This window comes from Aulonocara stuartgranti (assembly GCF_965226115.1).
Source record: "Aulonocara stuartgranti genome assembly, chromosome: 7".
Classification (NCBI taxonomy): Eukaryota; Metazoa; Chordata; class Actinopteri; order Cichliformes; family Cichlidae; genus Aulonocara; species Aulonocara stuartgranti.
In genome coordinates, this window is record NC_138945.1 from 50,411,165 (window position 1) to 50,423,919 (window position 12,755).

General features: G+C 42.8%; 1 protein-coding gene across 4 annotated transcripts in view; it reads right to left on the reverse strand.

Moving 5' to 3' along the window:
• Positions 1-1,215: 1,215 nt before the first annotated feature.
• The window catches only part of mon2 (MON2 homolog, regulator of endosome-to-Golgi trafficking), a 34,606-nt gene continuing 23,066 nt past the window's right edge, over positions 1,216-12,755 (reverse strand). For 3 of the 4 annotated variants that reach the window (XM_082539253.1, XM_082539256.1, XM_082539255.1), the window contains 15 exons: positions 12,228-12,338; positions 10,377-10,552; positions 9,940-10,102; positions 9,060-9,353; positions 8,760-8,958; positions 7,945-8,588; positions 7,455-7,598; positions 6,463-6,480; positions 5,749-5,877; positions 4,308-4,498; positions 4,170-4,230; positions 3,954-4,077; positions 3,520-3,727; positions 2,339-2,421; positions 1,216-1,988 (listed from right to left, as the gene is read on the reverse strand). In XM_082539253.1, the coding sequence (XP_082395379.1) occupies positions 1,825-1,988; positions 2,339-2,421; positions 3,520-3,727; positions 3,954-4,077; positions 4,170-4,230; positions 4,308-4,498; positions 5,749-5,877; positions 6,463-6,480; positions 7,455-7,598; positions 7,945-8,588; positions 8,760-8,958; positions 9,060-9,353; positions 9,940-10,102; positions 10,377-10,552; positions 12,228-12,338 (2,709 nt within the window). In that variant the 3' untranslated portion in view covers positions 1,216-1,824. The remainder of the gene's footprint in view (positions 1,989-2,338; positions 2,422-3,519; positions 3,728-3,953; positions 4,078-4,169; positions 4,231-4,307; positions 4,499-5,748; positions 5,878-6,462; positions 6,481-7,454; positions 7,599-7,944; positions 8,589-8,759; positions 8,959-9,059; positions 9,354-9,939; positions 10,103-10,376; positions 10,553-12,227; positions 12,339-12,755) is intronic. The other variant, XM_082539254.1, reaches the window with a different exon arrangement.

The window sequence follows — 12,755 nt, forward strand, 5'->3', positions numbered from 1 at the left end:
TTAAAAACGTCCCGTGTTCATCTTCATATTTTCTTTTTGCTGTGCATTTTTTCCTGCCATTTTAAGGGCGAACTTGCTCCTACTGGGAAACTTTGCGGTATTTTCATCTCACACACATGCGCATTTGATGAAAATAATGTATTGAACTCAAACGAAGCGAACGCGCACATTTTAAAACAACACAAAAAAACCCCAAAACACAAACTTTGATATGAACGTGAGAGCCGCATGAAACCAGGCAAAGAGCCGCATGCGGATCGCGAGCCGCGGGTTGGCCACCCCTGCTGTAAAAGATGCTATAATGGGATGGTGTAAAGAATTATCAGTGTTAAAAAAAAAGGTTAATAATAGATACTTAGACACCTACGTATTTTGTATACCTATGTATACAAAAATCAAATAATGTTTTGACCATACTGCAATGTGAAAGTCAAACTGCTCATTATTTTTCTCCTAATTCTGTCTCTAATATGTCAGGCGATAGAGAAAAATACCGCAGGGTCTCATTTTCAAATGTGAGCTTTTCTCCTGAAACCAGTAATTTACTTAGTTAAACAAGCTTGTTCCCTACATGCCAGGCTGTTATTTGGCTATTATCAGATGAGTTCTATATACGTATAAGGTCGCCACAGACTGTATATAAAAGATCGATATAGTCACAGGTCTGAAAACTGTGGCTTATGGATTCTAATAGCCAGCAGGAGGAAACTCTACATTTAAAAGAAACCCAAATGCTTCTCTTATATTTTCTCAACTTGATTTATGAGTTATGAGTAAAAAATTATCTTGTTATTCTATGATATTCATTGCTAGCTTCACACAATTTATGCAAATTATGTTCCAATTTAAAACACTGTGAGACAGAGTACCGATGCAGGTCAAAGAGGTGTCGATGTAACTGGCAGGTCACCACCTCATAAGCGCGCAGCATCACTGGTTTCAGTCAGATCCACGTCTCACCTGCGGTGTCTCATTTCAAAAAAGTTCCAAATCTGACTTTCCAAATTACAGTGGCTGTCTTGTTTTATATACAGTCTTTGATAGAAGGCTACAAGACAACACAGAAGGCCTTTAGACATCAACACCATCCACCTACAGGCCAAAGGTCTCAAACCAGGATGACTCAGAAATATAATTGTGTACAAAGTGGTATATCTGGGCTTCTAGGAAGCTGCATTTTCATTACATGCACTTTAATTGAGCACACTCAAGAGCTGTTTGTAGAATTGTCCCATTTATTTTACACAGACACATACATCCCTTCTCCGATGGCTGGTTAAAGATGACATGGAATGTTACAGTAAGATTTGTTTTCTTGCATAAAATCCTCACTGTTGAAAATGTTGCAAAAGATTAAATGTTCATTTCTTTTTAAGATCAGTAAAGCCCCAGTTTTTTGTTGTTTTTTTGCATTTTTCTCTTTATAACATCATCAACACTTTCACCACACACTGTACACTGATGCAGTCTCTTCAGGAGAACAAAAACTAAACCCAGAGGCAACACTGCCGTTGTTTTTTTAATTCTCTGTAGTTAACAGGCAAGTGCAGCCAGTCTATATGAGTGTGAAAGCGGGGGGGTTGGCCCGTTATCAGCTCACACGAAAAGCATATGAAAATGTGCATGAAGGTCGGGGTCAATGGTATAGTCTGAGGCAGCCTCGATATCGCTATTCACCGTGGGTTGCTTCATGTCACCGCAGAGTTCACATCCGTGCACTTGTGAAGTGCATGAGTCAAGTCGAGAAGACACCTTCGGGATTTCTTCATTTAGAAAGAAGACCAAAAAAAACTAAAAAAAATGCCGGGTTGCGAGCGAGCCTGGTCAGGACTCTCCGTTCTGGACTTTGGAGACGGGTGGCTGCATAAAGTCTTTAAAGGGCCCCAGGGCCTCCTTCAGGGCTGAGCTCACCTCAGACGATGAGCACGTAATGCACTCGACCAGTGTGGGGTACAGGGCGATCACCTGAGCCCACGTGTTGCCATCCACTGCAGGAAGTAAATGAGAGAATATCAGAAAAGGAGGGAAGAAGGAAGGGAATATGAGTTGTGAATAGAAAACAATCAAAGCAATTTATTCAGAACAAAACTGTTTCCCTGTGCCTGTAGGAATTTTATCGAGCAAAGGGCGATGCAATGCAAATATGCGGAAGGGCACTTCAAAAACACTATTTCACCATGTCTTACCTTCAATCTTCTGCAGTTATAGGAAATTGTTTAGTTTTTTTTCTAACTGACCTTGCCAGAAACACAAGCAATGATACAAAGAATGGGCAGAAAATGTCTCCTTTATTATCTTTCCAAGACTTATTTATCCATTTTTATAGTTTGATACTCACCATTCTCTGGCTGTGTTTTTTTCAGGGAGTCCATCAAAGTGCTGATAGCTTTCAAGACAAAGATAATCTCTGTCACTTGTTGCCTAAAATGAAAAACAACAAAGGCCTTGCTTAGCTACAAAGGCACGGCAGTAGGAGAAAAGTGGAAGAGGCAAACAGCGAGGGGGAGAGCCAATAACAATCATGTATATACATAACACTATTTATTACATATCTACTTTTTACACTGGTTTGTATATTTGTACATTTTATATATTTTTTCTCTGTTAATACTGTTCACACGTATATAGAGCTGCAGAACTGTGATTGTTGGTGCTAAACGGGCTGGTCTGAGTATTACAGAAGGTGCTGATCTGCTGGGACTTTCTCATGAAACCACTTGTAGAGTTTACAGAGAACAGTCTGAAAAGAGAAAACATCCAATGAGCGACAGTTCTCTGGGTGAAAATGCAAAGGGTGAGAGGAGAATGGCTACACTGCTTAAACCTGGTAAGAAAGAACCAGGAACTCTTAAAACAAAAATATTTTTAATGTTAAAATATAATTATTGTTGTTCTCCATGAATCTTCAAACTTCAGTTTTACAGCAAAAGCAGAAAAAAATGGTAAAGTACATCATTATTTTTGATTAAGATGTCATATTACAGTTATTTACTTAGTGGCTGAATGTTACGCTTGATTAATTTCTGACTTTTCAAAGTTGTCCAGTGTGCCGGCTCAAAATTGAAAAAAATGAATTCAGGACAGATTTCTGAGATATTTGTTTTGCTGTTTTGATAGATGCTCTAATAGATTTGTTAAGCTCTGCATGTACTGTTTTATTTCAGGCCCTTTTATTTAACCAACTTTGTATTTATACAGAAGACATAAGAATATATTTTACTTCTCCCCCCTCTCCCTTTATTTTCTCTGCTTGTGGTGCAGTTTATCCATGGGCATCTTTAACTTCCACTGAGTCTTGGAGAAATGTGGTAGAAGTATGGCGGTTTTACATTGTTTAAAAAGAGAAATAAGAGATAAATGAAGCCAGAGCTGGTCTTGATTTTGCATTTGCTAAATCTCCCAGTGGTTAAAGTGTAGCATTACAGTCATCAGAATTAATGGCCTCTTGGAAAATGTGTAAAACAACACGCGCTAAAAAAAAAAAGCACACACAAATAGATACCCATGGTGGCTGGGTACCTTGGTAATGGGCAGCGTCCACTCAACCTCTCGTCCTCTACGTATCGTCGGAGAACATCCTGGGACCTCTTGAGGAGCACGGAGAGCGCCATACGAGAGATGTAACCCTCCTGCGGGGTGGAAACCTTGTTGCTGAAGGAAAACTGCAGCAGTGTCTCAAAACACACTTTGGAAAACTCCTCTCTCATCCGCACATCTATCTCTGCCTCTGTTGGAAGAATTATTTTCGATTGACAGTGAGAGGGACTGACAGGGTTTGGCTGTACGGCTCAACACATGCACAGTTGTTACTGATAAGCCGCAAGAAAGACTCCGGCAACAAACCAAGCACCTAAATTAAGATTCCAACACTTGGCCAGCATGCTGTTGCGCTAGTTTCAGGAATACACAACTGCTAAAGCCAAAGCAACTTAGCTGCCAGAGTCCCATATTACCTGTGAATGAGGGAGACTGTGAGTGAATGGATCCTTTATTCAGCATGGCCATAATCTGGCCAACAAAGTCTTTGGGGATGAAATTGGCAAATGGTAAGATTTCTGTGCTGATCAGCTGGACCACCTAAAATGAAGAGGGAAACGATGATGCAAACTTGGGAAAAACTTGCAAACTATTTGGGGATATATTATCAGAGTCTAGAAACAAGCACGTACCTCTACATCGATGGCTTCATTCTTCTGAAATTCCTGGATAGACAGGTTATCTGGAGGAGTACTGTAACAGAACAACAGTTTTCTGCTTAGAACCTCTGAAAGCTGCACAATAAGCATGGGGGTGGGGGGAATCTCTACCTTTTGGTGAAAAGAAAGTCTTCAAAGGCATTGGCCAACTCTGGCCACATAGTGTCAAACTTCCCGGATGAGGCATGCTGCCGTGCCACTGGTAGTCCAATGGACAGCACCTTGAGCAGAGACGACACAGCGAGCTTCCAGGTGCTCTCTGACGGACAGGCGTACTTCAGACTCAAGGGCATTCTTAAAGTCTTGAAGGCAAAAAACAAAACAAAAAAGCTCATGAGATTGAAACACAAAGGAACACTTAAAATTAATCTCGACAGCGGTGCACGAAAAACTTTCACCCCTCTTCCTTTTAGACAAAAGACAGAGTTAATATAAGTGGAGAATGTAAAGACGCCTCATCAACCTCGTGAGAAAGTCAGCCACCGACATTTTAACAAAGTCATCTTATTTCCAAGAGCAGCTTGGCGCTCCCTACAATGACATTTCACAAATACCAGTGCCTTGCTTCTTGAGCATCTCTCTGATAAACTGACTCATTTCAGTTTTGGGTTTCTAAAAATTCACTGAGAAGAAAAGAGCAGTTAAACACAGGTGTCAGAAGTAGGGGGAAAAGGAAGAGTGGCAGATTTTGGATCGCTTACACTGACAGTATCCTTTAGTGTTTGATGGACTGAATTTGGAAAAAAGTTTTGAAAATACTGGGAACACTTTGCATCTGCCCGCTGATGTACAGTATGAACCCAATATTACGATCAATACAGTGAGGTCAAAGGGCAATCAAGTAAAATCTGCCCAGAGGCTGGAGGTCTCTCAGAATTAAACGATTTCAAAACTGAAGCGGCGTATCGCATACTACTAAAGTTATGTTCCTCCACCCATTTTTGTAAACTGAATTTTCACACCAAACTTTTTTTTAAATGTTTGCCAGTTTAAAATCCTAAAAAGGTTGAGCAGGTCTGTAGGTCTAATAAAGAAAGTTGTTTCAGACGCAAACAGCCAGTTTATTCATTATTCTTTTAAAAGCAACAATTGCAGCAGCCTTAAGGAATATTCACACAGCAGTGCTTTACGTAGCTAAACAAATCATTATACTGCAACTGTTCTATTGAAATTTAAAGTGAATGTCCTCATGTGTGGATCTAATTCTTCTCAGAAACAAAAATCAGGTTAAAAAAAAATTTTTTAAAAAAATAAAAATCTGGTAGTTCTTTGTTTTTACATTCATCGGGTCCCAATCAGCCCAAATAGCAAAGAGAAATTTAAAATGCATGCCATGAAAGAGTTCGGGTCTTAGGAGGTTAAAATGAAAGAAGCATTCTCGTGATCTTCCACACTGGATGAATATGCAGGGTTCAAACATAACTGGGTGGTCAGCAGAAAGCAGCTCAACAGTAAATTTCGCTGCACTAAACAGGAACAGTGATAAAACACATCAAACATTTTCTCTTTCTCACCATCACCAACAGCGAGTACACCACCCAGGGATAAATACCTTAATGATATTCTGCAGAACTTTTTCATTGATGACAGCTTTGTGGCAGGCTGTTTTATGGTACAGGTCCACCACCACCTCCAAGGAGCGCTCAGCAAAGGGCACATAGTTTAAGGCAACCCATTCTGCCTGTAGGGGTAAAGAAGATTTAACAAAAGAAAACCAAACAAAACAGGAATGGGCATTATGCTCACCTTTTGGCGACAGTGAAAGCATTTGTTTAAAAAAAAAAAAAAAAAAAAAGACACACTTTGCATAAGTACGCAAGTAACACGCCATTTTATTTTTAAACTGCAGTCGCTATTAGTCGGCTTCAAGCTTTGTTAGGTTTACAGTACCACAACTGAAACGTTACAGCCAAACTAAAGATTTTATTCTACAAAGTGTGTCTTTAGGAAATAGAAAACAGAGCCACAAGTATGCATATGAACAAAAAAAACAAAAACAAAATAAAACCATCAAAAGTCACAAAATCAACTGAAAATGAACTCCACAGAGGGAGGTGGGGCTGTGCACACAGAGGCAAAACCACCAGTTAGTGACAGGCAGAGAAAGAGGGGAGCATGGAGTGAGTGAGAGACGCAGATGAGACGCGAGAGCCTACCATGCGGAGTGATATCTCATCTACCGCAGAGGGTAGATCATCACCATTCAGCACAGCTTAGTACAATTACAGAGAGGGGGAGTGGGGGTGAGGGAGATGATGACACTCACCGGCGCAAACAGCTGGATCTAAAATGGTTATCCAGTGAGTAGTTCGAAGAAACAGAATGAGACAAGATTGAAATTAAACCGATGTTTTATAGTTGTATCAAATCTAAAGTGCGTCTCTCAGCTAAACGAGATCCCAAAATCTGGGCCGAGGGAAAAGAGGGGAAAACAAAACAACCTCCCAGCAGCACTGAGGACATTTGACGCAATCTGACATCAGGACTGAATAAAAGCCAAGAAGGCAATAAAAAGACCACCCATAATGGTGTTTGGCTGGGTGAGAATTTTGTTTGACCATCTAACTTAAACAATTTAAACAGACTCAGATCAACACAAATGTCCAGTTTACTGTACCTCCAATGCAGGACGGACACACGGCCAAGATTTAAAACAGGCAGGGTCAGGATTTAGACCCACTCCATCAGTCGTTCAGTATTTGATCGAGACACCTTTCAGGATTTCTGTGCAGGAATAACATCTGCTTGAGCTACGTGTTTCCAGAACTTCCAGGTTTCCAGAACAGCAAGGATTAAGACGACTCTGACGTCAGACTCGTTTAAAAATACTCCGTTTTTGTGACTTCAATAGTCTTGCTCAAAATTACCGGGTGCCTTGGAAACACTTAGTTTTTTCCTTTTTTAAATGACTATGAACTGTGCTGGACTGAAGCATTTCTCTGGCAACCGCCCAGCAAGATGAATCATGAGGGAAGGAATTTGAGGAAGGAATGGTTTGGGGCTTCTAATGGGGGTCGAGAACAATCTGTCAATCTCACGAAGAGCCGTGACAGAAGCTTCATAAGGACAAGACGGCAGAGGGAGTGGAAGGGGGACTTCACGAGCATCAAAGAACAGATATGATCTTATTGAGAATGGCTGAAGAGAGGTGGGTGAATAACAATGTGCGTCATCCAACAGTCTTAATGAAACAAACTGTAAAAGCAAATAAACTGCAATGAAAACCAAATATTTAGGTGTCCGTTTTTCATTTCCTACCTGGTTGTATTTGGCATTGGCCACGTGTTTGGTTTCCATCCTGCCGTACTGAGGCGGCTTGCAGGAGAACTCCACAAAAAGGAGCAGCTGCTCGAAGATGGCCGGGTACATGACCTGCAGGTTCTCCGTGCCCACACAGATGGCCTGCAGCAGGGAGGGAAGGGAGGAACAAACACTGCTGACTTCCACCACAGGACTGCATATTGCACAATTTAGCAGACTGACACTTTCTTTTCTTTCCTGGGCTGAATAGAAACGAACTGGGAGGAATTAACGTTAAACTGAAAGGGCCTATGTTTGGTAAGCATGCTGAAAAAGCTAGAGTAATTAATAAGGAAAGAACGAGATGCAACATGGGACCTCCTGCTGGATTTGAACAGATGATGATTACACACATGACCCCGCTCTTATCTTGATGCTACACTGTAGCACAAACCACCTCACATCAAACTGCTAAAAGCTTCACCGGTGGCAATAATCCTTCTCCCACCTTCTGCAAAACATCCAGAGCGGTGAGCACGGCTTCCTGCAGGTTGGTGAGCACTGCCTCAGTGTATGAGGGGAGGATGAAGGGTGAGGCATCGCTGCTGATAGGCACGGAAACAGCCCCATGAAGGATGACCCCTAGCTTTTTTAGATCCTCCATACTGAAGTTGGCTTTGATGTGCTGGTAGAGTGCTGGAAAAATCTGGATTAATGCTGTGAGGAAGGGCTGACTAGGGATAAAAGAGAGCTTCTCTGTTGGGCCAGTAGGTGGTCTCGTGCTGTCCGTTCCCATTCGATACCACGTGTTCCATGCAGACCACCACAGTGCCGAGTCCTCCAAGGCTGACTCCTCCCCTGGCGGGGGCGCCTGCAGCTCAGCTCCGTTGTACCGTGTCAACCGTTCCAGTAGTGAATCTGAACGCACCAGGGGTCTTCCAGGACCGGATGCTGACAGCGGGTCAATGAGCACTGGAGGGACGCCCATTGCAGCAAGTGCGTCGCCTGCTTTGTCCGAGTCTTTAACAGGTGTAACGATCTGAAGGATTTCCTGAAAGCTCTTCAGGGCAGCCAGGGAGACCTCATTGTTTTTGCTGAGGGCAGCTGACTGAATATGGTTCAACAGCACCTCCCAGGCCTCAAAAAAATCACCTGCAGATACACAGCAGAAGATGGCGGCGTGGAAACATTAGCGCTCTGATATTTGACACCATTTTCAAAGATGTCCTGCATTAATGGCTCAGAACATATTGACAGGTGTTGAAGCAGAAATGCACCAACTGCAATCTGCTGAATGTCACAGAGCATCACGTGCGGGCTCACCTAGCTGCTGAAGGAGATACCGCCTTGTGTTGAAAATGCGCGCCACGCCCGCTAGCGTCAGCACCCACGTCTCCGCCCACTGTTTCTCGGCTGTGTCGCGCGAGTGATGGATAAGGATGTTCCCACCGCCTGACTCGATCTTCTCCTTGTCTGCTGTGGTGGAGGACGTTCTTACACAGTCGAGCAGCTGGAACAGGACCTGGAGGCGACGAGTGACAAAACAATCACGTACTGTCAAATTTTACATTTTTTCGTGTTTTTCTTTTTCCATCTTATATGAAGACGTTTCAGGGATTGTACCTTCCACACCACAATGTGCCACGTTGGCTGCTGGAGCAGGGTTCCGTGGGCAGCAATAGTGGAGAACAACGTCTGGCCGGCGCTCTTACGCACAGCAGGCCGCGGGTCCACGCACAGCTCCCCAAGCTTGGCATACAGACACAGCCACAGGCAGTCAAAGGGAGGGGCGGGGTGGAACGGCCTGTTGAGGGTCTCTCCTTTCTCCTGGGCCTGTTTCTGCAGCGCTTCCTCCTCCCTCTCTAGCTCCTGCGTGATGGCTTCTCCCCTTTGGAAGAAGTAGTCTGAAATGTTCCACTGTGGGTAAGAAGAAGAAGAAAAAAACCAAAAACGAAGTGGGGGTATAAATTAGGGAGAGAAAGCAGTAAGATGCTTCTGATAGTTTTGCTATCCATATTACCATAAAGTAACCTCACAGGAACTGGCACACTCCAAGAGAAATAATCTGGCAAACCACAGATCAATAACAGGTTTTGTATGTCCTGAATCCTGCATAAAGTGTCTATCTAATGTTATTAGAAGACTGTTGAGTTAGAAGAAAATAATACGACAAAAAAATAAATAAATAAAAAGGTGGGGAACTGCAATTGTTTGATCATATATTAAAAACACCGGGTTTCTATTTGAAAACTAGTGTTTGAAAAGTAAAGCCGTGGGCCACCTGTCACTCCTTCGCAAGCAAGAGTCGTCCTGCTTCTCCTTCACAGTTACAATCGCACTTGCTAATTCACCAGTTACATCACATTACTCTGCTAGTTGACTCTCAAAAAACTTACTTGATTGTTTAATTACAGGTACCATCTGACAGCAAAGCATGGAAAAAAAAGTCTGACTGATAATCCTTTATAATAACTACCACAGCTGTACACATCTGTCATCGTACCAGTAAGCCGATGGACGTGAGGCTGATGTTGAGCTCCTGGTTCTGAAGGCCAAAGCTGCCAGCTACATCCACTACAATCTGGAGGCACGTGCAAGGCATGGTGGGAAGGAAGTCTGTCACCACCAACTGCAGGCACTGGAAGGCGGTTCGGATCAATGACTCACTGATGAAGGAACAAGACATGCGGCATGCATTAGTTTCATTAACTATGTGCAGTGTAACTGTGGACATAAAATCACTTTAAAATTCTTTTTTAATGATTTCTTTTCACACAGGCAGCTCACTCTCTGGGCATCATTTACTTTTCCGGGAATAGCATTGCATAATAGTAATAGTATTATTTCTTTGCATAGATTTTTTTTTAAATATACATACAGACAGACACCCACCCACCTCTTTGGTGGAGACAAAAATCGCCCCCTCTATTACACTCTTACCCTTGATCATTGCGAATGGCTCCTATAACACCCAAAACGAGGGGCCAACCAGGCCCCAGGCTGTCGCCCTGACTCTGCAGGATCTGCAGGACACACTCGAGCTGTTTCTGCCGGATGTCTGCGTGCAGCACGTTGGACAACTCCTTCAGGGGGTTCAGCAATAGAAGCTGCAGCCGCTTAGGGATCAAGAAAAGGGAGACGGTGATCAACTTACCTGTCAAGTTTTCTATTCATAAATTTGTATTTTAAATTTTAAAAGAGTAGAATGTGGCACCTTTATTAAAGCTACGTATAACATTCATATTGGAAGGGTAAACAGGTGAAGTACAAACTGTTTAAAGAAAAATGTGTTTGGACATTTTTTCCTAATTGGCATTAAACTTTTTAACTCTGCATGTTTGAAAATGAAAGGATTAAGGCTTACTGAATTTTCAAACGCAGTGGTTTGATGATGAGTCACTATGCTTAGTAATTTGTTTGGCAATGACAACATGAAGTAGTAAAAGCTTGTCCACATGCAAGGAAATGCTTTAAAAATATTGTTTCATTGGCTGTCATTTTTATTATTCATATAACCTCCACACACCCTGTTTTAGATAAGGCTTGTTATCAGTCTCACCAAGGTTAAGGTCACAGTTTGTGTTTATTAATGACAAGATAAAGTGACTTTTCTATCTTTCTGTCGTGGCTTACAGGATGAACATCAGCATCATATACAAGCAAGTATTGTGTTATTCATACACATTGTGCAGTATGCCGATCAGCCATAACATTATGACCATCTGCCCAAATATTGTGTTGGTCTCAAAGGTGTGCTTTGGTATCTGGCACCAAGATGTCAGCAACATATCCTTTAAGTCCTGATTGGACTTGTTTGTCTAGGACATCCAACAAATGCTCGATTTGACTGAGATCGACAGAATTTGGAGGTCAAGTAAACACCTGAAACATGTTCTTTTCAAACCATTCCTGAACCTTTTTTACTTTGTGGCAGGGCACATTATCCTCCTGAAAGAGGCTACAGCTATCAGGGAATACTGTTTCCTATGAAAGGATGTGTGTGGTCTGCAAGATTCTTTGGTAGGTGTCAAAGTAACATCCACATGGATGGCAGGACCAAAGGTTTCTCAACAGAACATTGCCCAAAGCATCGCACTGCCTCCGCAGGCTTGCCTTCTTCCATGGTGCCAGGAGTTCCCCAGGTAGGCGACGCTCACACGCCCAGCCATCCACGTGGTGTAAAAGAAAACAGGATTCATCAGACCGGGCCACCTTCTTCCACTGCTCCATGGGCCAGTGCCGATGCTCATGTGTCCATTGTTGGTGCTTTCAGTGGTGGATGGGGTCAGCATGGGCACCCAGACTGGTCTGCAGCTATGCAACCCCAGAAACAACAAACTGTGATGCTCTGTGTATTCTGGCACCTTTCTACCAGAACCAGCATTAACTCTGACCTAACGGGCCAGCCTTCACTCAGTGAGTCTTGGCCGCCTGAGACCCTGGTGCTGGACTTTTGATAGATACTGACCACAACAGACTAGGAACAGCCCACAGGAGCTCCATTTTTGCAGATGGTCTGACCCAGTCATCTAGCCACCAGAGGTTGACCCTTTTGAAACTCACTCACATTCTCACGCTTGCCCATTTTTCCTTCTTCTAATGCGTCAACTTTCAGGACAAAATGTTCATTTGCTCCTTGATACATCCCACCCACTAACAGGTGCCACGCTGAAAAGATAATCAGCATTATTCACTTCCTATCAATGGTTGTAATCTTATGTCTGATAAGTGCATGTTTGCTTTCGTCTTTGTTTTTTCTTCTTCTAAATAACCCATCGTGTCGTTGCCTACCTGATTTTGGGCCAGTGGAGGATCGTGTTTGTAGGCAAGTCCAGCTTTAATAAGTGCTGTCAGTGCCTCGGCTCCCCATTCTCTCATTCTGGAGTTTGGATGCTGGCAGACCTGCAGGACACAGCATTTACGGACAAATGCAGACACAAACAGGCGCAATGACAGATCTGATGCACAGGCGGTTCAGAACAGCGTTTCCCAGCAGTTTTCACAGTGGGTGGGTGTGAAACAAGTCGGTGAAATAAACCACAGACTGTGTGATAGAGACTGGGATCCCCCTGTGGCAACAGATTATGCTGTGCTAGACAGTGTAATCATGAAAGCATAGATACACATGGAGAGACCAGGCTGAGCAAAGAAAAGTACACTATGTGGTACAAAACCTGAAGAATCTGAGAGAAAACATTTCCGTGTTTTCTGTGTTCCAAATCAGTCATCCTTGTTTATCTTTGTCAAACAAATCTTCTACTTTTATGGCATCAGACTTCTCGATTCTCGAGATTTACTGCTTCAAAACCCAGATGATCC